Source organism: Choloepus didactylus, chromosome 10 (genome assembly GCF_015220235.1).
Source record: "Choloepus didactylus isolate mChoDid1 chromosome 10, mChoDid1.pri, whole genome shotgun sequence".
NCBI classification, from domain to species: Eukaryota; Metazoa; Chordata; class Mammalia; order Pilosa; family Megalonychidae; genus Choloepus; species Choloepus didactylus.
The window spans coordinates 17,197,319-17,223,677 of record NC_051316.1 but is presented as its reverse complement, the minus strand read 5'-3'; the positions used below and the strand labels follow the sequence as shown (position 1 = coordinate 17,223,677).

The following is a 26,359-nucleotide window of genomic DNA, read 5'->3' as shown; positions in this document are numbered from 1 at the left end:
GCCCCAAACTTCTCTTACTGCACCTTCTCAGTGTGAGGACTGAGACTATTCTTCTGAAGCCTGATTAGTGCAAAAGCATCTTTGTCTACATTTTAACATCCCCTTTGCCATGCAGAGGCTTAGGCAGTTTCTGGTGTTAAAATTCCACATGTCCTCACCGTAGCAGAATCCCATCAGATATCTGGAGAGGTTCATCCTGGGGCATTTGGGCATTTCGTGTGGCAGGATGGGCAGCTCTGGCTGGGCTGCACGTTCTCCTCCATAAATATGTGCATTTCGGCTCAGCATCCAGCCAGCACCTGGTACATGGGACTTCAGGGAGTGTTTATAGGCATGCATTGAACTGGCATTTCTATTTCTTTTGGCAGGAAAGACATATGACTTATGTCTTCTGCGTGGCTTTGCTTATATGTGCACATGCTATGTCAGCCACCGTGGGTGTCTTTATCAGCCTATATACCCCAAAGGAGCTGGTCAGTGGTTCTCAGCTTTGGCAGCATGCTGGGATCACCCAGGGAGCTTGTGATGTACTGATGCCCGGGCCCCACCCCTGGAGATGCAGATGTAACTGGCTTGGATGTTGGATTATCACAAGCTCTCAGGGTGATTTGGACATGCACCCGGGTTGGGGTCTGTCCTGCAGCCACTCCCCTGCTATAAATCCTCATTCATCCTTCCCTGCTGACCCACAAATCAAATGAGCTTTCATGATTAAGAGATAGAAATAAGGAATCAGTGGCAAGGTGACAACACAACTATATTAGCTTTAAGCTGAATCCCTGGGTGTCCCTGGCTTCCAAGGGAGTGTCTTGCTCAAGTCACTTGGATCAGGAATTCTAAGGAGCCCCGGGAGAACAGAGCCCTGCTGCGGGGTGCAGGCCAGCTGGGTGGAGGTCTCTAGGGTGGCAATAGGGCACTAGGGGAGCTGGAGGGGGCAGGCTGCAGAGGGGCGTGAGAGGAAGCTCACCAGGCTCTGCAGCACGTGATCCTCAATCTTCATCGCTGAACTGGACAGAGGCCACATCTCCTAGCCCCTCTCCTGGGCTTGAAGTAGCAGAGCTGTGATACCCCGGGACTCAGCCCCAGAGGGGTGGATGGGTGGATTGGCTGAGTTGCCGGGCCATCCACAGTCACTGGGGGTCTTTGCAAACCCCATCTCTGAAAGCATGGGCAGCTGCCCTTTCCCCTGGCCCTTCAGGATGAGCTTGGTGCATTTTCTTTATCTGCCCATGGGAAGTGCTCAACCTCCCATTGCTTCCTCCACAGATCCGCACCAAAGACAGGGTCTTTGACAGCATAAGCCACCTCATCAACCACCACTTGGAGAACAACCTGCCCATCGTCTCCGCCGGGAGTGAACTCTGCCTCCAGCAGCCAGTGGAAAGGAAAGAGTGACCCGTCTCTGGGCACAGCGTCGCCCACTCTGAACTCGGTGCCCTCGTCGCTGGGCCTGGCCATCAGGAACCCACACATTTTCTTCCCGGTAGATGGGATTGGGGCCACGGAAGCCAGGACAGCCCACGTAGGCTCAGGGTCTGTTTCACAAACCCCAAACAGAAGGCTTCCTTACAGTTCAAGTTTAATAAACTTGGTCCAATTTCTCATATGCATAGTAAACGTGTACATAGCTATACATCCTATACAAATGATCCCTCTATATTTATATTTTTTAAGACCCAGAAAGATATAAGACTAATGTTCTGTGCTGTATGTTTTTAATGAAAACAAAAAAAAAAGTTTGACTTGTGTTTGTCCAGGCAGAAATTTAATTCAAGTGACCCATTCCACTGGGAAATCCCGTCAGGAGGGTGTGAATTTGTAGTTTTACTTTATAAGCACAATAAAAGTGGAATAGATGGCAATTAGTCAACACAGAATCAAGGTAGAATAAGTCAAGATGCTACCCCAAAGAAATCTAGCTCTGCACTTAAATGCAGATTCTGAAAGCATTACTTGCTTTCTGATTGAGAGTTCCGATCTTGAAGATATTGGAGCCCTCTCTCCACCGTGTTCTCTGCAGTGCACGCTGTGTGTGCTGAGTCCTAACCCTGGATAGCTCACTGCAGCTCAAGTAAACAGCAGGCAACACTTTGTGACTCGTGCTAAGGACCGCATGTTGGGCCCGGTTGTCCAGGGGTTCTTGGGGGTACTCTTTTTACTTCCAAATCTGGCACGCAAAATAAGTTTCACTAATGAAGGCGTTGATTGGCAAATGCTTCCCTTGTTCTTATATATGTAATGGAGAAGTAGTCAGGGGCAAATTCTTGGTTTACTTCTCCTTGCCAATGAGTTACTGACAAGCTGCATGCAGTAGCCGCTGGTAAAATTGCTTTTTTCCCTCTTATATTCAACGGGGGGAAAAGGCATGTGTAAGAGCTGTGCCAGTGAGAAATACCAGAATGTTTTCTCAGTGTTCAGCCCTGGAGATACATGCAATAGGCCTGGGGCTACATTTGCCTGAAGCTTGGTGCCAGATCAGGATATCTTGGAATTGATTTGAGGTTCTGCTGCTGGAATGATGGATGGGTGAAAATGTCTTGTCTCTATAACAGAGTTTGCCAGTCACTCCATGGAAAACATGTGTACCCCTGCGCCGTGCTTTGTCTCGAATCCCTTTGAGAGAAGACTCTGTGGTTTTCTGCCTGGTGACTTGGCATCAGAAAGTTGACAGTGTTTAAACTTTTTCTAAAAATCTAGGTTGAGATGACCACATGGTTAAAAAGATATCTTTTAAATGACAGATAAATCCATGCTTTCTTTGGCAGCCACTCGGCTGTGCTAAGCATTTGTTCTCTTCCCAGTGAAATTTTGTTGCCTCGGGCACCCCACTTAAAACATGGAACAGAAAGATGCTTTCTACCCGCGTAAAGTTGGCTAGTAATATTTTGATGCTTTAAGAGCGGGGAGTTAGAGTGACATTTGAAAGGATCTGGTAGTAACAACTCTGCAAAGTTCTAAGATTGTTGCAACTGCATGTCTGCTTTTGGTGACAGTGTGTGGCCAGAGAGATAAGATGGTCAGAATGCAGAGATGGGGCAGAATTAACGAATGGGGTGCTAGTCCAAGGCTTTGCACGCAGGCTTCTGTGGAGTTTTTGCCCTTTGAGGGTCCAGGGACTCCAAGATGGTGGTAGAGCGTTTCCTCCAGAAGGTTCTGCAGTGCCCCCGAGCTCTGTGGGAGTCCTGGCACTAACCTCGCCCTCCATGCCCTTTCCGGGGGTGGTTCCAGTTTCAGGCCCAGCGCTGCTACCCTGCTCCAAGGTATTCGGAAATGCTGGGCAGCAGCTGTTGCAGGCATGACCACCGGAGACTTTGGAGTTTTCTTCGGAGCCTGCCTCTGATCCTTTGGAGAACCATCACCTCATGTTTAAACATGTAGGATGGCTTTACCTCCAAGGGGGCATACGCTCCTTCTATAAGGGCGAGTCCTCTATATTGACATGCACAAAAGGACTTTTCTTTTGACATTTGTGTACTCTCCACTTTGCCAGGCCAAAGAGGCTAATGCATAGGAGGGAATAGCAAACTAGCAAATTAAAGTTAAGAACCACAAACACCTTAAAATTCGGTCTTCTCTCTTTTTCTCTTGGGGGTCTAAAGAACCGGTAATTACACTTGTACTAACACTCTGCTCCAAAGTCAGTGTTTATCTTGGTGGTGATAAGCAATATAAATAATACTTTTTGCATGAGAATCAATTTAGAAAATTTGAAGTATTGGGGGGAGTGTCAAAGTTTTTCTTTTCAATATGAATTCAAACTATGTATTTTTAAACTCAGATTACAGGATTACTTACAAGGGAAGTGTGCCAATGAAAAACTGGCACTCCTTTTTAGCCACGAAAGCTGATTTGAAATGTAGCAGATGGCAGCGATTATCTAATCTTCCATTTGCAAGGCATGTTGTAGCTCATGCAAGTTTCCTCATATCTCCTTCCAAGCGCCTGTGTGATGGGGAAGTCCTGTGGTCCTCACTTCACAGAGGGGGAAACTGAGGCTCGGGTTGGTGCCACAAGTTGCGGGCAGCCACCGGGTCAGCTCGCAACACAACTGGGTTGGGCTCTTCCAATGCCTCTGCATTTCTGGAGCTCCTGCTGTGTCCCCCTATGCTTGCAGCTCAGGATTTGGCGATAGGTGCCATGAGATGTCTTTCCTGCCCCGCCTGGGTGCCCCTTCACCATGGTTGTCTGGGACTCCGCGTCTGCCTGGGTGGGAGCAGAGCTGCCGAGCAGGGAAGGCAGAGCAGCCCCCATGCCCATGACTTCCAGGGGTCCCGTGGCCACATGCGTGCTGGGCTGCCCTGAGCTAGCGGGCTCTGCCCCCAGGAGGCCCTTCCACCATGCAACCCAGACCTCCACGTCTGCAGAGGGTATGAGTGGCGGCAGCCAGCAATCCCAGATGGTCCCTCTCTTCCCACACCTACCATGTTTGTGTTTAAAATTATGTCTTCATCCTGCCAAGCTCCTTGGGCCTCCGCTGGGGTTGCTCTTTCCTGGTTTAAATGAGCTGTGATCCCTTGACTTTCAAGGCTGCCGCTGAGAGGCCCAGGTGGAGTCAGATGGGCAGTCTGATAAAACTACTACTGTTCAGACAACTCTCAAAACCAACACTTAAGCTAGTTCCAACCCCCCTCCCTTTTGTTTTTTTTGTACTTGAGGGGCCAGATGACTAGGTGTCTGCTCAGCTTTTTGACCAGTAATTCATTTGAGCAACTATTTTGTTTAAGACCTTTTTAGCTGTTAGAGTAAATAGACAAAGGCCCATGTTTGCACAGAATCCTTGGAGGTCTCTCATGGAGGAGGGGAGGTTTTGTGGCAGATTTCGAATGAAGGAAGAAAGTGAAAAAGTAAAGGACTAGTTTAAGAAGGACAGGCCGAGGGGAGGACAAGGGGCCTGAGCAGCACTTTTACATGGCACCCCCTCACCCCCCACCCAAAGGGCCAAGTGTGCAGAGCTGCCGTCAACATCTGTGCACCAATTCTGCCCCATCCTGGGGTCCTAAAGACATGGTCCTCTGACCCTGGGAAGGGGGGAGCCCCCTTTCCAGTGGCATTGGAAGCTTGGCTGGGCTCTTTATAGAAGCAATGCTTTAAAACTAAGGTCCTGGCCCTTATTTCCCCTGCAGCTGTCACCATGTGTATGAAAGTCGGCCATGCACTGATCTCCTGGCGGGGTTTGGAGGCAGAGGCCTCAGATTTACAGGGCACCCACGGGCAGTTCAGATGGGAAGGTGGGCATCTTGGCTCAGCCTCAGCTCCAGCACATGCAGAGGGACCTTGAGCAAGTTGCAGGCTGTCTCTGAGCCTTGGTTTGCTGCCCACACAGCCCGGCTGTACAACAGTCCCCAATGCGAGAGGGTGTTGGGTGGGTTGAGTGATTACGTGTAAAGTGAGAAGAATCTATGAATCAGTAAGGCACACAGGGGTTCTCTCTCACTGGCTGAATGATTGGTTTGTATTCCAAACATGTACCTTTCAGTACATAAATGGGTTGTTGATAGCCCTCCTGGAAATGAAAAAAGGGGATTGTGGAAAGATTGCAAGTATGTCATTGCAGGACTCAGTCAAAGCTTTGAATTGGGTTTCAGAATAATAATCTGGTCCTGTAATGAAGCTTTTAAAAATTGGAAAAAAAATATACTACTGGAACATGTTGCAAACCTAGCACTGTCACTGCTACACACAGGATAAAAAGGAAAGGAGCTTCATGGAATAATCCAGTTGGAGGGGTCCCCAGTTTTCAGATCAGGAAACTGAAGCCAAGCGTCTTGCTGGCTGGAGGGCTGCGATGGTCATTGACTGAGTCTAACAGAGAGTGCAGGACTTACTAAGGTCCTTTGAGACTGACACATGAAGCTCCGTCCCTATGGTAAAAGGCAAATAGTCCCTCCCTCCTTGGTTTATGCTCCATCTGAAAATGCATAAAACCGTGAGTCATTCAGATGAAGAGGAAGTGTCTCTAGTTCCTCTGTCTTAGTTTAGGTTCCTTCAGAAGCAGAGCCTGAGACAAGACTTTGAGAGTACATCCTTTATTTGGGTGATGATCTCAGGAGTAGGGAAAGGAAGGAAGCTGATAAAGACAGCATTATCATCATGGGCGTGGACAACTGAAACTTAATCCCACTGGGGAACTCCGGGAGGCAGTGCTGAACACACCTCAAGGTGAAACCAACAGAGGGTGAGAGAGCTTGGGTTTTTCATTCAAGCCCACCATGGATTGAAGGCTGCTTCCAGGGACTGTAGCACCCTGGAATTCTGGCTTGCCCTATGCACACCCAGACACACTTTCCGAGTTGGGGAAGCCCTCAAGCAAAGACACGAAGGTTGTCTATAATAAATGAACTTAGAGCAGAAGGTATGCATCAGAACCATCTGACTGGATTGTTTAAACACAGTTCTCCAGGGACCCACTTTAGTTCTCCTGAGTCACAACAGCTGGGGGTGGGACCTGATGATTTTTATTTCAAATAAATTGTGAGGTGATGCTTGTGCTGCTGGCTGGGAGTCCACACTTGGAGAACCACTGACATATGTGAGTTGCCAGCCCTTACCTGTCTCTTATTGATGGCTGTGCCCCCTCTCATTTATGATGTTTTCATCACACTTCATGTCATATATCCCAGGGGCCATGCTGTGAACTTAAAAGTGGAAGATTAATAAGCATTTATAACTCTATGCGACCATTGCTGGCAGATAAAATGCCATCTGCCAGCTGCAATTTATTTATAATGGGGTTTATACATATTTATAAGTTTGCAAGCAACAAATGCACAGTTTTAAAACTGGTACATTTTATAGCCACCAGAAAAATTTCAACTTTATACTGGGACTTGTGAATGTCAATTGCATGTGTCTGTGTGTGTGTACGCACACATACATATACATATTTATTAAAATGGACATGCATCACTTTATCTATATGTATACATATGTAGATTGCCAGGGTGTGTGCATCTTGGGACTTCTCATTGGAATTTTTTTTTTTTTTTTTAAATTAACAAGGACAACTGGAAAGTGGAACATGGATCTCAAGAGTTTGGAGAGCAAGCAAGTCCTGGCATCTGCAGATATGACAGGACCTGGGAGATGAGATACAGGAGCCCATAGTGGGAAATTATAGAGGGACAAGAGGGAAGAGAAGCACAGGGTAAAGACAAAGGGAAGGAGAGGGCAAGAGGATGGAGGTAGGAGAAAAGGTAAAAAGAAGGGAAAGGGGCACAAAACAAGTCCAGATGCAATCTTTTATTTATCCAGCAGCACGTTGCTAGCGTGACACCTGTCTCATTTATCAAATGAAGAGCACACCTTGTCCCCAGGCAGACTGGAAAGAAGAGAAAAGGGAAAACATGGTGGATGGAGGTTGTCCCCAGGACATTGTGCTTTGGGGAAAGTGCTGTCTCCCCTCTCTCTACCTGCTCCCAGACGTTGCAACCGTGCTTCCTCTTGAACCTCACTTGTGCATGAGTTCATTCACTCAACAGGTATTTACTGAGCAACCAACAGGTAGCTGGAATGGAGCTGGGTGTATGGGACAGAGAAGCGAGCCCACACGGTTTCTGCCTCCCCAAGTTTATACTCTAGCAGGAAATAAAAACGTACACAAGGGTGTTGGAGTGCGTTCATTGTTTCAATGGGGTGTGTCCATTCCAAGAACCATGGAGAACAAAGCTCCCAATTTGGCATGGGAAGTCAGTGAAGGCTTTGCAAAGTAGGTGGCAAATGTTGAGTGTTAGAAGAGGTAGATGGAGGAGCTCACGGACACTACTGTGAACGCAGTATTAGTAGGAGATGGAAGCTAGAGGGAGAAGAGGCTGCATCCTGCACTACTTCTTTCCTCCCTCTTACTTTCACAGATGCTCGAATTGAGTCCTGTGGCCCCAGATGCACAGGGCTCCTTACCATGGGCTGTCAGAACCAAACTTGTTGAAGAAAGCACCTGACGCAAAATCTCATACAACTTTGTTTCCATTTTGTTGTTTCACCTTGAAATGCTGTAGGTAGAAAAATATGCATGTGGGAAGTAAACGCTGTGGTCCTTAGCTTTTGAAGTAACTTGTTCACGCTCATCTAGGAAGTTATTTTTATTATTTTTTTCCACATCCACAGTTTTTAACCATCAAGCTCGAGCAGCCAATAACAAAACAGAAAGGAATGGGCAAATCCACCTTTGAACATTGAATTACCTTTTTTAGTAACCACTATGTGTTGGTTGCAAGTAAAATGTTCTCTGTTCACTTGACTTTTGAGTATAATTTGTTTCAGAACAAATATTGTACAATTAAAATGAATGTTTCTTTGTATTCAGAATTAAACATTTGGTGTTTAAATCCAAGGATTAGCAGACGACTCCATGTAAATTTAATGTGTAATAATAAGATATTTATTATTTTTTAAAGAGCATTTGGATGGTAAATTATGCATATTGATAAATGATTATTATTTGAAAATATTGTAGAGTTTTTCCCGTTAATTTTTGTGAAACAAAAAAGAATTATTGTAAAGGTCTCTAAGTCTTGGCTTGTCACCGTTTCACCACTTTCTACTTTGATATTGGAACAGATCTGGCTTTTTGGACATCCTGAGGAGCGGAAAAACAAAATGGATTTTAAGTTTTCTAATCTGTGTTCTATAAAAAATGATTAAAATCTAAGTTCTTTGGCCGTTTTAGAGATCTGACAATACAACCGGCTAGGAGAATTGGCTTAAGTTCCCTCCTCATCTTTAAGGAATCCATTTGCCTCCTTCAGGAAAGGATGTGGTTTCCAATTTTGATCCCGATCCCTTCAAGGATAGTCAAGTGGCGGGATCTGCATAGCATTCCCAGGTGTCTCCACTGCATTCCAGGAGTGGAAGATGACACACCTTTAGTAATGCTGCACTTCTCCTTATAATTGGTTATTGGAAAATGTGCCTTTATTATTGGAATAATGGTGTGTGCATTTCTGATTATGTAGCAAACCTTTGGATATTTGACTTAGATACTAAAAACATTTGGGTGTTGAGGTTTTGCACTTGTAGATACAACTTAAAAGCATGGAATTGATAATTTAATTATAAGTTTTCTATGAAGTACACCTTGTTACATTTCCATGAAAGGCATAATGACCATGGCTCAAAGGGTTGAGAGAAACAATTGTTTTCTAAAGTGTTTAATTGTGTAATTGACTGTAGCTGTAAGTCTGTTGGCAATAAAGAATATTGTGTAAAGTCTCTTTCATCTGAATGAGAGATCTTGTCTGGGCTGGCAAAAGAGAGGCCAAGTTTGGAGGGTTGCAACTTTTCCAGAGAAAGTAGATATTCTAAGTTGTCCCCCAGGAACACTCCTTAAAAAAAAACAGTCACGATGAAGCATTTCTCCATCTGTCAAGGGTGTGGAGTGAAAATGGTAACTTGGCAGAAGCGTCCTTGTTAGAGGGGATTTGTGTTAAATTACGTGAGTCAGCTTATGCTGAGGTCTTGGATAGTATCAAAGGTGGACAGATGGCCAAAAAGTTCGTGCTGGGAAGATTCCTTCACAGGTTTTAACAAGTGTTACACTGAACTCTGGTCTCTTCTTCATGTAGAACATAGGGTGGAAAGGCAAAAGCTTACATGTACAAAGAAGAAAGTGTGGGAAGAGGGATCGGTTCTGACAGGTTCTGTCCTGGTGTCACGGCAAATGGAGCAGAACCAAATGCCCCATCTCTTTTGGCTGCACTTTTTTTTGCTGTGACTCTTACAATTTTCTCTCTATCAAAAAATCAGCCAATTGAACTTCCTCAACAGCATGACCTCTCAAAATCAGGGTCAACAGCATCCCCAGTACACCAAAGTTTCAGTAAAACACCATCTATGATAATGGGGAACTTTAGAGGGAAAAAGGTTATTTGGGGCTCTAAAAATGGGTTAGTTCCTGAAATACTGAATAACACTGGTACCAGGTGACAAAAAAGCAAGGCTGCCAAACTGCCCACCAGGGATGGCATTAGAGATAACCACCCCACAACAAGAACCCTAAAGAACAGGTTTCTATGAAGGCTTTTCTGATTTTTTTTTAAACAAAAATATATTGGAAATAGTAAAGATTATTAACTGAAATGGGAGTGGGATTTAGTGCTTATGTTTTCTGTGGTGTATATGATCAACTGTTGCCAAACTTCAGGGTTCTGACTTTAAGACACTCAACTTCTGAATTATCTCAGGCTAGCTAATTATGACAGCACCTATTGGTATCAAAGTTGATTTTTTTGCATACATCAAATGAACACATTGACCTTTTGGTGTATTTTTAATTTGGATGACTTGTGATATCTGGAAGACACTTTACATCATACCATGAACAACCATACCTCCTAGTGGGAACGGTGGATGGGGGCTCCCTAGAAAAGCCCATGGATGAAAGCTGATATGCTTAGATACTGGGGGAGATGGGGTTATGATGAAAAGTACTATTAATATTAGCTCAAGAGAGATCCAAGTCCCCAGAGCAGCTCATTTATATCAAAATGATACATTATCAAGTTCTGAAATCATTTCTTTACTCAAATGAACACACAATACCAAACACTTTGGCTTGCAAATGCACTTGGTTTTTTGTTCTCTCATCCTAGGACCTTACTGCTTTGCTTTTCTAGTATGCAATTTGGCAAGAGAGCAAACTACTTTCCGGTGACGTAGAGAAAGCAACTAAAAATGTCACCAATGATAATCTCTTTTAAAATAGGCTTTATCTCACCTGTAACAAGAATTAGGAAAGTCCTTGATCAGTACACTGATATTAACCAGTACCCACAGAAATATTTCTTAAAACACACAACTTGCATCAGATAACAGGAATCAGTTTCTCTTTGAAAATTATTAATGTATGAAGACTTCTATTTTATTTAGTCTTTACTGAGGCAAAATTCTGACACCAAAACTCCCAGGGGCTCCGGTGAGACATTTTTGCCCCAGTGAGACTCCTTTTGAAGGTGTTTTTTTCTTGTTTTAGTTTTACAAAGAACTCAAAACATCCTCTACGCACTTGAGAGAGCTCTACAAAAGTGTGTGCTTTTCTTTTCACCTATTTTGTATTACATGTAGAATCCTTGGGGATGGTATATACAAAAACACCTTCTAAGTAATCCCTATATAAGGTCAACAGAGTGGTACAGGATCAATCTATGTTGAAAAGTAAAATGACAGCATCACGTACATATTGTTAAAATACATCTCTTTGAAGGACTGCATAAACTGCCAGGTGACATCTTCTAACCTGACAATTAAACTGCTCTTACTAATAGCCACCATCAGTGTCAGCTTTTGGGAAGCTGTTGAATTGCTTACAGCCCTCAGCTATGTATGCAGCTGTGACAACATGGGGGATTACTGACTCGGTGCTTTGCTAATAGAGCATCAGTCACCACATTGGGTCAAAGTGCTGTCTTAGAATCTCCCCTAATTTCACAGAAATCTTTTATTACATTAAACAGACCACTATTTCCAGCTGGGAAAGGTTAAACAGGTCAGCAGTCAGTACCCTGGCTTCACCCTTATGGGTTCTTGATTAGTGTGGTGGCTCAGGATCCTGGAAGACACTGGATTGTATCTTTGTGATTTGGAGAATCCCCCAAATGATCATGCATGTTGGCTTTTGGACCTGCTTAAAACTATGCCAGAAAACCATGACTGAAGAGACGTTACAGGCCCAACTTAGGAGAACCTGTCCTATACAGGATCTTTCTGACCTGGACTTTACCAGTGAAGGATGGTTTTGAGCCAGATCCACCCATCTGGGACCAGTGCTGGACACACCCTTTGGGGAATCTGGACCTTAAGAATTTGCTTAACCCTGGTGTTCGTGTCAGCTGAGGAGCCTGGGAACAAGACATCCCTTAATTCACAGCTATACCCTTATGCCTCTTTGTCTGGTCAGAACCTATTTGTATAACTTGTTATATAATTGCTTGGTGTACAGCAACATCATGTATGTACCATATGACAAACATCTGAAACACAAATACTACATATCATAGAAATGTACAACCATACAAGCATCCATTTTATGCACAATAAATGTAGTGTAGGGTTATCAAGACATCATCCAGAGACACACTGAGAAATATATTGTGTGTTGGTGGCACAGGACCTTCCCTCTCCATGGATGATAAATGGCAGGTGAGATTCAGCCTAAAGTGGCAGATGATGTCAGCAGCTTAATTCCGTCAGAAAACTCCAGAGCTCAATGCAGACAAGGCACATTGCATTGTCTACACTGAAATGGGTCGGCAACTCCTTGGGTTCCACTCTTTAAGAGACGTCCACACTGGGAAGGCCATCCAACCAAATAAAACAGATCTCCCGAGTCATCACTCTCAAAGCCCTCACGTGGGAGTGATGCATGCAGGGAAGAACATGGATGCAGAGCTGGCTGCCACATCCCCCTGTAATGTCATTGCATGTGAGGATGTGAGGATTCTCCCTCTGCTCCTTCAAGCCCGTGTTTTCACTTGCAGAGGATGCCATTCTGCAAGGTTTTGCTTTTGTCTATTATGCAGGAGGAACTGAGCATTTGGGGAAGGTCTTCCTTGGTCTTTGGGGAGTGGCTGCTATTGCTGCTGCTCGATTTGCTTCTGCTGGGGTCGAGAGCGGGCTGGATGGGCGAGGCACGGGTGCCCTTGCCCCTCACCAGGCACTTGCAGACAAGGCGGAAGAAGGCACGGCGCATCTCCTTGCTGGCCAGCGTGTAGATGATGGGGTTCATGGCGGAGTTGAGCACTGCAAGCACGATGAACCACTGGGCTTTGAAGAGGACCGCACATTCCTTTACCTCGCAGGCCACGTCAATGAGGAAGAGGATGAAGAGCGGGGACCAGCAGGCGATGAACACACTCACGACGATCACCACCGTTCGCAGCAGGGCCATGGACCTCTCCGAGTTGTTGTGCTTGGCCACGTTGCGGCTGCTGGACTTCACCAGAAAATAGATGCGTGCATAGAGGATGACAATGGTCACCAAGACGGCGATGAAGATGCTGACGCAAAATGCGATGTACTTCTTGGAATAAAGAGGCAAGATGGTGGAGCAGTCGGGGAGATTGTGGAGGCAGTTCCAGCCCAGAATGGGTAAGGCGCCCAGGGAAAACGCAATAAGCCAGCACATCCCGATGAGCAGGAAGACGCGGTGCTTCTTGTTGGCGTCGTAGGGCCTCATTTTGATCATCGTCAGGTGTCTCTCGATAGCGATGGCCAGTAAGCTGCAGGTGGAGGCCCCGAGAGCCACAAACATGCTCCCTTCCCTTATAAACCAGACCGTCGGAGACAGGCTGAAGGTTTTCTTGCCGGACATCAAGATGTTGACCTTGTAAGCTATGCCGGCCAGCAAGTCGCAGAGCGCCAGGTTGCCAATGAAGAAGTACATGCGGTTGTGAAATTTGTTGTTTTTCCAGATGGCGATCAAAACCATCAGGTTCTCCAAGACGATGAAACTGCAGATGATCAAAAACAGCACCGTGGTGAGCATGCTGCCCTCAGCATTGTCCTTGAGCCTGCCCTCCAGCTTCCCCACGTAGTTGTAGTGTTTGTGCAGGGTGTAGTTCTCCTGGAAGGGTTTATCTTGGGGGGCGAAGGCTGTCGCCATCACCCGGAATTCACAGACGGTTAGCGACAAAATCCACTAGAGGGCGCTCTAGAGACATCCTCCGAGGCACTCTTTCCGAGGAAGGACAAGGAACTGGGCTTGGGCCGAAATCATGATTTGCACATCAAACTCCAGCAGGGATGTGGAAAACTGGCTCCTGCAAACAAACAAACAAAAAAAGTTAAACGGGAAGGGGACACCCATGGGTAAATTGAACACCACCGAAAGAACAATGACAGCCAGGAAGCTGGAGAAAGGCATAGAAATGCTAAAGCATTTGGTCATAGAAAGCCTATGCAGTGGTTTGTAAATACATTCCAGATGTGTAGGTCATTGAGGGAGGCCATGAAAAATAATTTGGTGTCTGCCATTGCAGGGTAGAGAAATCCAGTATCTGAGCAGCATGATCATTTAATCATATGACAGACCCGAATAAAGCTTTTATCTGGAAATCTCAAAGCACTTAGAAATGCTAACCAATTAATCCTCCGTCTACCCCTACAGGACCTGGTAAACCATGATCCCTAGTTGACAAGAGAGAAACTGAGGATTTTCTCAGGGCAAAAAATAGAGTATGGAATCCAGAACTCCACTCTTGAGACCATCCCAAAGAGTTTTGGAATGACCTCGTGGAGCAGCCTGCCCCAGTACTGGCACTGGAGCCAGAAAACGGGTTTTGATGGGCCCAAAGTCTGTCCTGGGGCCTGACCACACAGCTAAGTGGGCAGCTGTGTCTGAAACTGGGCAAGGAACAGAACAGAAACTTTTCAACATGGAATCAATCCCTGTTGAGGTTAGAGGAAGAAAGGGGAAGCAGTGGCAATCAAACGGACTTCCAGTTTGCCTTAAAAAAAATTCAGAGGCCTGACAACTGTGGCAAAATGTTAAAAGTTGGTGGATCTGGATATCTGGGTGGGGGGTATGTTGGAGGTCTCTGTGTGGGTTTTATATTATTTTTGCAACTGCCCTGTAAGTTTGAAATTATTTAAAAATGAATTTTAAAATGAAGAAAACTCAGATGCCTGAATATTAGGTATAACACATAAAAGCCGATGCATCTGAGTCGAAAGAATCAATAAATTTGGAAGTGCTAGTGAGATGCTGAAGGCAGTGAACCAAGGATCCACATTCCAGATGGCCTGAATTTTAATCCTTCGCACCCCTGACCTGAAAACTTAATGCATCCTCTAAAGCCCACTCCACTGGGCTAATATGGATCTGTCTTCTGGGATGTTGATTTTGAAGCAGATGCAATTACCAAGGCAGAAATTGTGTTCAGTGAACTCGTTTATTTTAAATTAAATTTATTTGAATATTTAAATATCCAATTAAGAACAAGTGAGGGCTGCCCTCCCCCCTACGTTGGACCTGACTCCCAGGGGTGTAAATCTATCTGGCAATGCGGGACAGGACTCCTGGAGATGAACCTGGACCCAGCATCATAGGATTGAGAAAATCTTGACCAAAAGGGGGAAGCAAAATGAAACAGAAAAAAAGTTTCAGTGGCTGAGAGATTTCAGATGGAGTCGAGAAGTCACTCTGGAGGGCATTCTTATGCAGTATATAGATAGGCCCTTTTTAGTTTTTAGTGTATTGGAATAGCTAGAATGAAATACCTGAAGACTGTCGAACTGCAACCCAGTAGCCTTGATTCTTGAAGACGAGTGTATAACTATGCAGCTTGTATGGTATGACTATGTGATTGTGAAAATCTTGTGGCTCACACTCCCTTTATCCATTGTATGGACAGATAAGTAGAAAAATGGGGACAAAAATTAAATGAAAAATAGGGTGGGATGGGGGGTATGGAATGTTTTGGGTGTTCTTTTACACTTTAATTTTTGTTCTTATTTTTATCTCTTTTTTGGAGCAGTGAAAATGTTTAGAAATTGATTGTGGTGATGAATGCACAACTATGATGGTATTGTGAACAAGTGATTGTACATTGTGGATGACTGTATGGTATATGAATATATCTTAATAAAACTGGATTTAAATAAAAAGAACAAGTGAGGTTCATTTCAAACAGCCTACTCTGTATATTAGATAAAGACTTTTTACTCTCCACAACCCTTGTGCTGGTTTGGATGTATTATGTCCCCCAAAACTCCATGTTCTTTGATGCAATCTTGTGGGGGCAGACATATTAGTGCTGATTAGGTTGGAGCCTACTGAATGAATGTTTCCATGGAGATGTGACTCAATCAACTGTGGGCAAGACCTTTGACTGGATAATTTCCATGGAGGTATTACCCCATCCATTCAAGGTGGGTCTGAATTAAATCACTGGAACCACATAAAAGAGCTGACAAACAGAAGGAACTCAGAGCAAATGAGGGTGACATTTTGGAAGAGCTGCAGCTAAGAGAGAAAAATGTCCCAAGAGCGACATTTGGAGAATGCTATTGTGAAACACAACCTGGGAGCAAGCAGACACTAGCCACATGCCTTCCCAGCTAACAGGTTTTCCGGATGCCACTGGCCTTTCTCCAGTGAAGGTACCCTATTGTTGATGCCTTACCTTGGACACTTTATGGCCTTAGGACTGTGACTTTGTGGCCACATAAACCCCTTTTATAAAAGTCAATCCATTTCTGGGGTTTTGCATAACAGCAGCATTAGCAAACCGGAACAACCCTAAATTTGGTTCAAAGACAAATAGACCAGTCTCTAATGCAATGAGGCTCAACATTTTGAGGCACGATAGAATTCAGAGGACTTGTCCACTCACCAAGTTCATTCCCAAGTATAGGGCCAGGCCCCCTGAGGGCCTCCTGAGGACGGGAGCTCAGTGCTGGCAGCTGGTCTGCAAGTGTGAGATGCAGAGAAGACTCCAAGCGCGTTTCCCACCCGTGTGATGCTGCAGGGTAAGAGCTCTCCTGCCCCTCCTGGGCGGCTGGGGCTGGGGCCAAGGCCCCACAGACGTGGTCTAAGCTCTCCCCTCCCCTTCGATCAGTTCAGGGGCCTTGGATTTTCTGACACGTGGAAGAAATGGCCCTATTTCTTTGCAGAGATTTCTTCCAGTGTCGTGGAACTTCGGTGTGTCAGTTGTACAGAAACTACCATGTGAGCTCCAAGGTCTGAGCTGAGGCTGTCCCTCCTCCTGGACCTGCCCTCCAGACCCTCCCTGGCCCCTAGGTGAGTGCTGCCCATGGCTGCAGAGGACTTGGAAGGCCTAAGTTAGGATCAAGGCCAAGTGCCGGGAGCAAGCTTTATACTTTAGCCAACACCCTCTCAGACAATTAAAAAGGAAAAATAAGCAAGTTTCGAGGCTGGGCTGATGATAAAGGAATGCTGTGAGTCTCCCCCTTGCCTGGGTGACCCCACACCAGGCAGTGTAGGGCCCTGGGGCCTGCCTCCCCTGACTGCTGCTCTTCTAAGCCAGGAGGCACCTCTTCACCTCCCGTGGCTGAGACCCCACAAGGAAGACGACCCTTCTCCCAATTGCCTGAGACGCCAGAAGGCGGCCGAGGGGTTTCGTGTGCAAACACCCATCAGGTGGGCTACCTTCTCACCTTCTCCTGTCAACTCCTGCCCCTCCTAATTTTTATTTATATCTTGTCCAGCCTCAAAGCTCCACATCAAATTCCACCTGCTTGGTAACTTTTCTGGAATCAGCATAGCCACTGGTGACTTTTCTCTGAAGCTGCACAGAACTTATTAAAAAACAAATTGCAAGCTGACTTTCTAAGAATAGAAATAATAACAGCAGCCGATACTTCCTGAGCACTTATACATGCCAATTAACACAGGGGACAATTTACCTGGAGTGTCTTATTTAACACTTGCAGCAACACTGTGAGGTTTGCATTATTATTATTATCAAGGAGGAGGGGTTGAGGAACTGGTGCCATCTCCCAAAGCCAGCCGTGACGGCGCTGACTCTACAGCTCAGATCTTTGTCCCCTGTTATCTGGTGTCCTGCCTCCACCATCAGGCTGGCAGCTCTTGGGGGCAGAGACATCATCTCTCTCAGCACTTTGTACATTAACAGTTGCTCAGTACATGCATGTGCTATTTAGTATCTGCTTGCCTATTTATTTATGTCTTTATGTGTCAGCAGTGACTGAAGGATCGCCATCTCCACCACCACACTCGGCTGGAATTCCATCCCACAGTGGCTTCTGCCCACATCACAGCTCTCACCACCTCACAATGCCACACACAATGAGAACTTTGCCCCCCGCCCGTTATTTTTACCATCCCTTCTGATACCAGCACCCATGTGACACCAGCCAAATGAAGAGCATCCTGCTCTTTCACACTTTGGGCAGCTGGGTGAAATACACCATTAGTATTTGCTTGTTCAGGAGAAGTGGCACAGAAAAAAATGGCAAGAAAAAAAGAAACACATGCACCGCTCCACCTGAGAAGCTATAAACAAATAAATAGGGACAGTTCTGTGACAGCGTCTATTTCCTCAACAGCAGGATGTGCTAGGGAGGGTGTCATCACACTTAAGGAACAGAGGAAACAGCTGAGGCTCTGGCTGGCCGAGTTCACACCAGCGAGAGAGAAGTTAAGAGCTCCAGCACCGGGTAAGGCAGCCTGGCGTACTCTCCCTGCTTCTGCCCCTCTCGTTCCATGACACCACCGTGCTTTGTTTCTCTAAAAATGTCCCCAGGGGGTTTCTGCCTGAGGAACTGATGATGGCAAAGTCTGTGGTTAACCAGGATCCATTACGTGAGCAGGTGAGGTAGCACCGGGATAGTGTGAATTCTGAAAATATACCAGTATCACCTGAAAGGACAAGGAATTTGGAATTGTTCCTGGATTCCAACCTGAGCTGGGGAAGGAGGCTTTGAGCATCAGCTGAAAACCAGGAGTCCTGGAATTACAGAATATCAGAAACCTGTCTCCTGTACTTCTCCCCAACCCCCATGGCAACTCCATTCCACCATCTGATCTACGTCATGATTCCTTTTGAATATTATTCCCACCTTTGATTTTGCCTTACAGCATGGCTATAGGGGAAACAAGTTCCTTTAAATGACTGCATGTGGATTTGCTCTCAGAAGTGAAGAATCTGTGGAATGACCAATGGTTCCATTCCATAGCCGCCATGTCCTTTATTCGCCCCTGCATACATAGAGCTTTTACAAAATTGAGCAGAGGAGAAAACAAGCAAACAGTTGAAATGAATAAGCGGCAATAAATTAACCACAATAAAGTTGGTATAAAATGTGGCAGAGACACATCAAAGCCAGGAGTTTTGAGGGCAAACATAATTTTCCCATTAATGCTTGGTCTAGCATTTTCCTTAATTAAGTATCCATCATCAAAGAGCTTATTTTTCAGAACTCCTTTTGTGAAATACTCTTCATCTTGCATCCCTGAAAGGCGTCTGGGCTCTCTGTGGACTATGTTTGCATCTAAGCAGCATTGGGCATAGCCAAAAGTATCTCACGTGCCAGGAGGCCAGTTTGGTCCCCCACTCTTGAGGGGTGCCAGCCACAGACCTCGAGTTTGGTGGAAGACAGCTCTGCTGCTCCCTCTATGTCCCACTCCATTGGCGAGCCCTGCTCAAGGCAGGTGTGGGGGTCCCCAGGGATCAGCCCTTTTGGGAGCAGCCACTTCACCATAGAGGTGCTGGGGTACTGTGAAGATGTAGGATACCTGGTGGTGGGTGCAGCCTGTCCTCTGTGCAGTAATGCTCCAAAAACCTGGACACCCTCAAGAGACTGGCATCCAGATCAAGCTGCAGGACAAGATCAGCCTCTAGGAGACCCTTTAATGCCCTCTTCTGGTCACTGCCTACCCCCAAGAGTAACCAACTCTCTGGACACCTGATCCCCTAGATGGGTTTAGTCTGTGTCTGACCTTTATGTGAATGGCATGCAATCATATCTGGTGGCTTTCTCTCAACAGGATGCTCATGAGGGTTGCATGTAGGGCTGCATGTAGATTGGCTACAACACCACCTACCCACACTTCTGTTTGTGGACATGAGGATGGGTTGAGGACATTTTTGGTGAACATGTGCCTGCATGCATTTCTGTGGGGCCACCCTGATTTGCAAGTGGGGTGTTGGTTTATAGGGTGGGTGGGCTTCATTGGTGATATGAACTTGCTGGACCACTTTCCCTGAGAATGGGCATCAAGAGGGGAACCTTCAAAGGGTTCCAAGCGACCCATCTCCCCACATCCTGCAAATGTCTCTGTATGTGAGGAGTTGGGGCAGCTCATAGAGGGCAAGATTTGCCTATTATAACACTTATAATTTGTTTTATTTTAAAACACATGTCTGCAACTGCCACTGACTGTTTGCCTTTACATTGTTAAAAGTTTGTTCACTGCTCTATTTCCACCTGAACGTTTACAAATAAAGCCCAGTGCTGATAAATGTGGCTATGTGCTGACTAGTTCTGTATGTATTCAGAAAGCCGGAGCATCTCATAGAAGATCCAAGATTAATGAAAATCTCCAGGCTAAGGGTGCTCTTTTGCGTTAATAGCCGTCTTCTAACAAATGCGGATTCCAACCGGGAGCTGCCAACTTGAACAGATTCTCACTTGCAAGGTCATTAGCACAAAGCACTCACTTCCAAGCGCTTGACAAGGAGCACTGCCCTGAAAAACAGGGAAGACCCTGTCTTACCCCCTGCCCTGTAATAGCCTTAAATGTTTTATTGTTTTCATCCTCAGTTATTTCATATTTAATGCCCACATTCGAACTTTCCTTGGTTCTATTCCGTAAAGACCAGGTGATGTAAGAGTTTTTCATGGCATCCTCATTAAGTTGGCATTACCGAACCCAACCTCAAAACATTTTAACACCAACCCTTTTGCTTTTTGCTGGGAAGGAATGAGATGGCTTCTGGAAGAAAGTGCACTGTTATGAACCCACGTTAGAACCAAGTCAATGTCAATGAAGCTTACCTTTCCCTCCATCCCACTGGGAGCAGCAAGCCTGGGAGGGGAGAGGTCAGATGGATTCCAGATGTGCTTTTAACTCTAGCAATTCACTTTCTCTACGCATGTCAACTTGAAAAATAAACAAGCTATAAAAAGAAGGAAAAGAAAAAACAATTAAAGAAAATATCTCCTCCAAGTCCGGTCTCTCTTCCTCTCTGTCTTTAATGGCATTAAAAAAAAAAAAAAAGCACAATAAGGTAGTTAGAAAATTCTGATCAAATGTAGGATGCTGTATTTTTAAAAGGTATGCTCTCATAGTGAAATAAAATAGCTCATCATCTAAACTGAGTTAAAACACCAAGCAATTGCCAATGAGTAAATTTTCTTGGAAAGCTAGGTTTATTTTTGATTTTCATGCAAAAGAATTTATAAAGGAAATAATGAGTTGGCAATTCTACGACTTCAGCAGAATCATTTACTGTAGTGCATGCTTTCTCTTGCTCCTGATTTTTTAGGTGTTCTCAAGATAGATGAGATGTTTATATTGCACAAGAAGAGTCTCGCACGTTTGAAACTTTGATCTCAGCCCATTTCTGGAGTGCCCTCAGGGACATAACACCCAATTTAGATAAATCAGGTAAGGGGTTGACCTAACTCACCCCTTTTCTTCATCAGAGCATGGAAGCAAATTAGCCCCTGGACTCAGACTTCCTTTTACCTAATGGCTCTTCTACAAGTCATTCTCTTTGGCAAACAACTCAGATGTTAATGTGGATTTGGGAACAGTCTAGAGAAACCCCAGATACTCAAGTTCTGTGTCACAGGACACTTGGGTACATGACCCCGAGCATCTGCCTTAGGGAATTTTCTCCTGGGCTTCCAAGCTGGTCAACTGGAAGGCAAGCAAGTGTCCTTGATACCAGAGGGCTTCTATGACATCCCTTGCTTTGCAGCCAAGCTTTTCCAACTGTTTCTACTCTGCTTGTTCTTAGCAAGGGCACAGAATTGAATTCCTATTTAGATTTCAACAGGATGAATGGAAGCACCTGCAAATGAGCTCTGCAAGGCATCTAAAGGATATGCAAACAAGAGGCACCTGCCTAAGCAGGTCTAATTGGGTGCTCTCTTCCATCTTCTCAAAAGCAGCTGTCTTATTCAATGGCACCAGGTACGTGCCAAGAGCTGCATCTTGCATGTGTTATATGTATCATTTGAAGTCCCCATGGGGGCATCTGCCCTCTGAATGCAGACGGGAGGAAATGAGGCTGGGAGTAGGATGAAGAATGTTTTGTCTCTAGTCACAGGGCTTGAAGGAGGCTAGTGTCATTCCGATTCCACAGTGGAGATAAGCTTTTAGGATGGCTACAACCTTTCTACTTGTTGACAAGATGGCAAGAACTTTGCCAGCATTCTTTTAGAACTGAATCACTTTCTAGCTACTCTGTAGCACACAGTTGGAATGCTAATCTTGGGGCTTTGACAGAAATATTTGGAAAAGTTTGAGGCCAGGGGAACAGAGTGACATCTTCAGTCATGGAGGGTTGCCTCAGGAATCTCACTAAAGAATCTCACTCCGGCCCCCAACCGTGCTGATCTGACACTGGGTTCACTTGCTGAAAAGCGAAAAAAATCCTCTCTTTGGATACCACATCCTCTACTGAACTTTTTTTTTTTTTCCACAAATTTAACTGGCCCATTGCCTTGTCTCTTGAAGACACAGCTCCAATTCCTCAAAACTAGAAATCAAATAAACATGCCGACTTTATGATCCGGAGCTGTGACAACAACCATAACTGAAATGCGTGATTAACTGAAACTAGATATGATTCCACTCGGTATATCCTTTCTTTTCAAACATCATGTTATCTCCAAATGCTTCTGGAAGATCCCCAAAGGCCATTAATTAATTCGACAGGAAATGTACAGCAAAGGAATGGCTACAAAATTAATAAGGAAGGAATTATGAAGCCAAATGTGAAGTTATAGAAGGGCCCCCATCACTCACAGTCTCGTGGATCTGGCTAACGTAAGTGGATTGCCTAAGGGTGGCTCACCAACCTTGTCTGCACCTGGTCACGACCAAAGTCCCAGTGCAATACAAAAAAGAGGGTTCTACAATAGGGCAACTCTAAAACTTTCAAGATGATGGCATGCTCAAATTCTCAATTTTTCTGTAATAAAATAAATATACATAACCTGTAGATACTGAGGCATTTTTAGGAAATGGAAGAGATACCATGGAATCAAATTAATGTCATAATTTCCAGAAAGAGGAAAATCATTGCCCTGAGTCTTGAAAAGTAAGGCCATTAGGCCCAGAACTAAAGTAACTTCTGCAGGAAATGGGAATCATGGAGTCTTCTATGGTAGAAAATTAGCACAGTCATGCACTTAAAGAAACTCAAAAGTGTAAAGAAGAAACGGGCATTTTTCAGAGAATGAAAGTGGGTTGAAAAATAATTTTGTCTCTATCTTGGGTGAGAGGCTCTTTAGGGCTGACTTAACCTTTTAGATCTCTGGTGTCAGGGGATGGGAGTGACCAGTTGGCCCAACGTGAACACATGCTAACTAAGAAAACCTAATGATTCTTCTGTGCTACCCTAATGATTCATCCTTAGCCCGGTGATTTGCATCAATTATGGAAGTAATTTTAACAGCTCTGGACACTTCCTTGGCTCTCTGAGTACAACACACACAGACACACACAGACACAGATGCAAACAGACATGCACCATCACTACCACCACCACCACCAGCCGGGAGCACAGCCGTCTGTGATAGCCATACACCCACAGAACATAATCCTGCCTTCATGCTTTCTAGGAATTACATTTTTCTTAACTATGCCTGTAAAATGTTCATCTATGAAGAAAAGAATAGTGAAAAGATGCACTATGAACATGTGATTATTTACCCCTTTGCACTGTTCAATGCCCAGACTTTAGAAAGACCTGTAACTCTGGAGGGGCTGAGTTCCAGTCAGTGGCGGGCACTATGTATAGAGTGGACCTTCTGTTTTTAAAATAATCACTCAGCTTGTGCTCATGATGTTACCCTTTCTTTTTCTTAACGTTCAAACCAAATTGCTTTCTTTTTAAAAGTCCAATGCCAAGCCCCTCACTTACATTTAAATGTAAAAACACCACAAATAAATATGCCATTGGGAGGGTCCGGTGCTAGCAAGCAGGCAAGGAAAGGAGAAAAATAGAAACCATTTGGAGGCTGCGCTGTGGCACAAGTGATCTGCATCAGGCCAGAGAAGGACTAACCCTGCCCCTTCTCTCAGCTTTGTCTCAGTTGTGAACTCGAAATCGACTGATTTTCCCGGGGAAGCTCATTATTGGATTCAGAGACTTTATCTTCCAGCCTGATTCTGACAGTCTTAATTGCCTTGTTTGAAAAATAGAAGGAAAAGTGGAATTCTGTGGCGAATATAATTAAAAGGAATGATCTTCCAGGCGAACGACCACAACTGCGACCCACCCCCCATCTTCTAAAGTCTCCAGGCCCTCCTCCTGGGACGGTTGCTAACTTTTTAATTATTCAAGGAAAACGTCGGATGGAACTTCTCCATGAAAGAGCCACCTCTCTTTCATTCAGGTCACCAAAACCTATCTGACTTTAAAAATGCCCTAGATGTAATTAAAAGGGATCATTCCCATGTCGTGGCTGGGTCCCTGGAATGCGGTGGGATGGGGGAGGGGGTCTTTGCTGATGTGGTGCGCTCTGGCAGCCGCAGCGCGCTCAACCCCGGCGGGTTGCTGTTGCACCCCAGAGCGTTGGAATTTTGTCAGAAAAGCGGACCCAGTGTGCCCCCATCCCGACCCATTCTGTCCAGCCCTCCCCCTCCCCCACCCCGGCCTGCTCACCTCTATCTGGAAAGAGCGCTTTGGCCACCATCATCCTGGTGGGGGGCCCACGACGGCGCCCGGGACGCCCCTTCCTCCGTTCAGGTGCGAGCTGAGCTGGGGAGACCTGGCAGCCTTGGGGCTCGAGAGGTTCTGGGTTCTCGCTCAGACTCGCCAGCCGCACAGCTCCAGCCACCGCGCTCGGCACTGGATGCCCGTCGCGCGTCCCGGGAACAGGCTCGCTCGGCCACTGCCCCAGCGAGCCGGAGCGCAAACTTTTCCAGTAGCCCGCCGGGGCGGGGCCTGCAGCGGCCTCCGCCCCGCCCCCGGGTCCCGCCCCCACGCGCCCCGCCTGCCCCTCCGCCCCCGCGGGTCCCGCTCCGGCCCCCACCTCCGGCCATCCGCCTCCGTTCCTGTCCCTGCTCCCACGCGCCCAGGTCCGCAGGCTGCCCCTCGCCGGGCCCAGACGAACTCCGCGTCACGCAGCCGCGCCCCCACCCCGTCACTGTCCCTAGCTCCTGTCGCAGGTCCCTTGGGAGTCCTTGCCCCTTCTCACCAGCTCCCGGGTCTGCGCTCTGGCGAGCATCTCCTCCTCCTCTTCCTCGTCTTCCTCTTCTCAGGGTGGGTCTCCCATCCTGCGCCCACCGGGCCAGCCTCCAGGGTGCAGTCCTTGGACGCCCGAAGACCCAGCGGTGGGCCAGTGCCGCACGGGGTCCCGGGGAGAAGACGCGGGTGGAGCCTGGCCCAGGCGCCAGCGGGGAGAGGCCGGGCCGGGCCACGCCACGAAGATTTTGGTCGATTATTATTGTTATTATTATTTCCATCAACAACATCATTTTCGATTGAAATTCACTTTTAGAGCAGCATCTGTCCCCTGGGAGCACTTTCATTTAGACGTCTCCATCCCTCTGTCTCCTCTGCCTTCCTCAGTTCGCCGCGTTCCTCTCCTCCGTCCCACCCTCCCGCACGCAGAGGCCCGCACTCCCGCCTGGAGGATTGTTCCAGCACCCCGTTCCTTCACGGGCACCCCACCCTTTGGGCCTCGCGGAAGGCACGACTCAGACCAGCAGCAAACGGATGTCACCTGAGGCCCTCTGCCCAGGACAGGGGATTGCCCCTTCTGCGTGACTAGATAAGATGCAAAGCACTTTAAAAGAAAAAAAAAAAAAAAAAAATCCCCGGTCAGGGGATTACCACAATTTTCCCCGTTCGAAATGGAAAGCAAAGGTATTGCTTGAGTGAACACAGAAACCATAGAAGATTTTGGGGGGTGGGCGCTGGAAAAAAAGAGAAAGAGAAAGGAAGAGGAAAGGGAGAGAGGAGAGAAGTAGGAGAAAGGGAAGGAAAAGAAAGAAGGAACCAGAAAGTTTGCCTTCCAAAGCAAGACTGCACATTCCTGGAGGGAAGGACCCCTGTGGGGGTCCCCGGAGGGGGTGGTCTTACAGCCTGGACTTTGGGGGAGAATCTCACGTTTCCTGTCCCTAATTTGCATCTTGCAGCAGGAGGACCAGCCGAGCACATCCTTCCTTTAAGGCAGGGAGCAAATACTGATTTGAGGTGTGATAGGCACCTGGCATGTTAAGACGTGAGCAGAAGTTCCTGTCCTGCTCTCTTGTTTCTCCTTGGGAAACGCAAGCCCTCGAGAAGAATGCTGGGGACCACTGCCCAGGCAGACCGCAGAGCTCGGACTGACCTTGGGGGACCCAAATTGGCGTCTGCCAGGTGAGTGGTGGGACTTGGATGGGGATCTTCCCCGTTTTTTTTTCGCTAAACCCGGTTTTCCTGTGCTCCTGTGGACGTCCCAAACCAGCTCTGCCTTGTAGCCTACTGACCTTGCACAGGTTTCTTGTGCACAGGATCTGAGAAGCCATTCCTGTCCCAAATAGTCAATGGGACCGAATGTGTCTGCATTCGTTTAATGTCCACAGCGTCAAGTCAAGAAAAGGAAAGGAGTGGACATGCATCTTTGGCCATTTGCCACAGCCAAAGTTAAAAAAAAAAACAACAAAAAAAATCAGCCTGTGCATCTGTGTTACTAAAACGCTCTCTTGGTTCATCATCTG

The 26,359-nt window shown here is 46.2% G+C and overlaps 2 protein-coding genes across 3 annotated transcripts in view; one reads left to right on the top strand and one right to left on the bottom strand.

Moving 5' to 3' along the window:
* The window catches only part of SHC3 (SHC adaptor protein 3), a 177,491-nt gene extending 168,289 nt beyond the window's left edge, over positions 1 to 9,202 (top strand). The window contains exon 12 of the mRNA XM_037797101.1: positions 1,267 to 9,202. Within this exon, the coding sequence (XP_037653029.1) occupies positions 1,267 to 1,395 (129 nt within the window). The 3' untranslated portion in view covers positions 1,396 to 9,202. The remainder of the gene's footprint in view (positions 1 to 1,266) is intronic.
* S1PR3 (sphingosine-1-phosphate receptor 3) lies at positions 8,066 to 25,399 on the bottom strand. Of its 2 annotated transcripts, XM_037797102.1 has the most exons (4): positions 24,853 to 25,399; positions 24,318 to 24,546; positions 20,473 to 20,594; positions 8,066 to 13,751 (listed from the first exon to the last, which is right to left on the bottom strand). In XM_037797102.1, exon 4 carries the CDS (start codon positions 13,592 to 13,594, stop codon positions 12,461 to 12,463), a length of 1,134 nt encoding a protein of 377 aa, XP_037653030.1. In that variant the 5' UTR covers positions 13,595 to 13,751; positions 20,473 to 20,594; positions 24,318 to 24,546; positions 24,853 to 25,399; the 3' UTR covers positions 8,066 to 12,460. The 2 variants fall into 2 exon arrangements, with proteins under 2 accessions (XP_037653030.1, XP_037653031.1); XM_037797103.1 differs by lacking the exon at positions 24,318 to 24,546.
* Between the last annotated feature and the right edge of the window lie 960 nt (positions 25,400 to 26,359).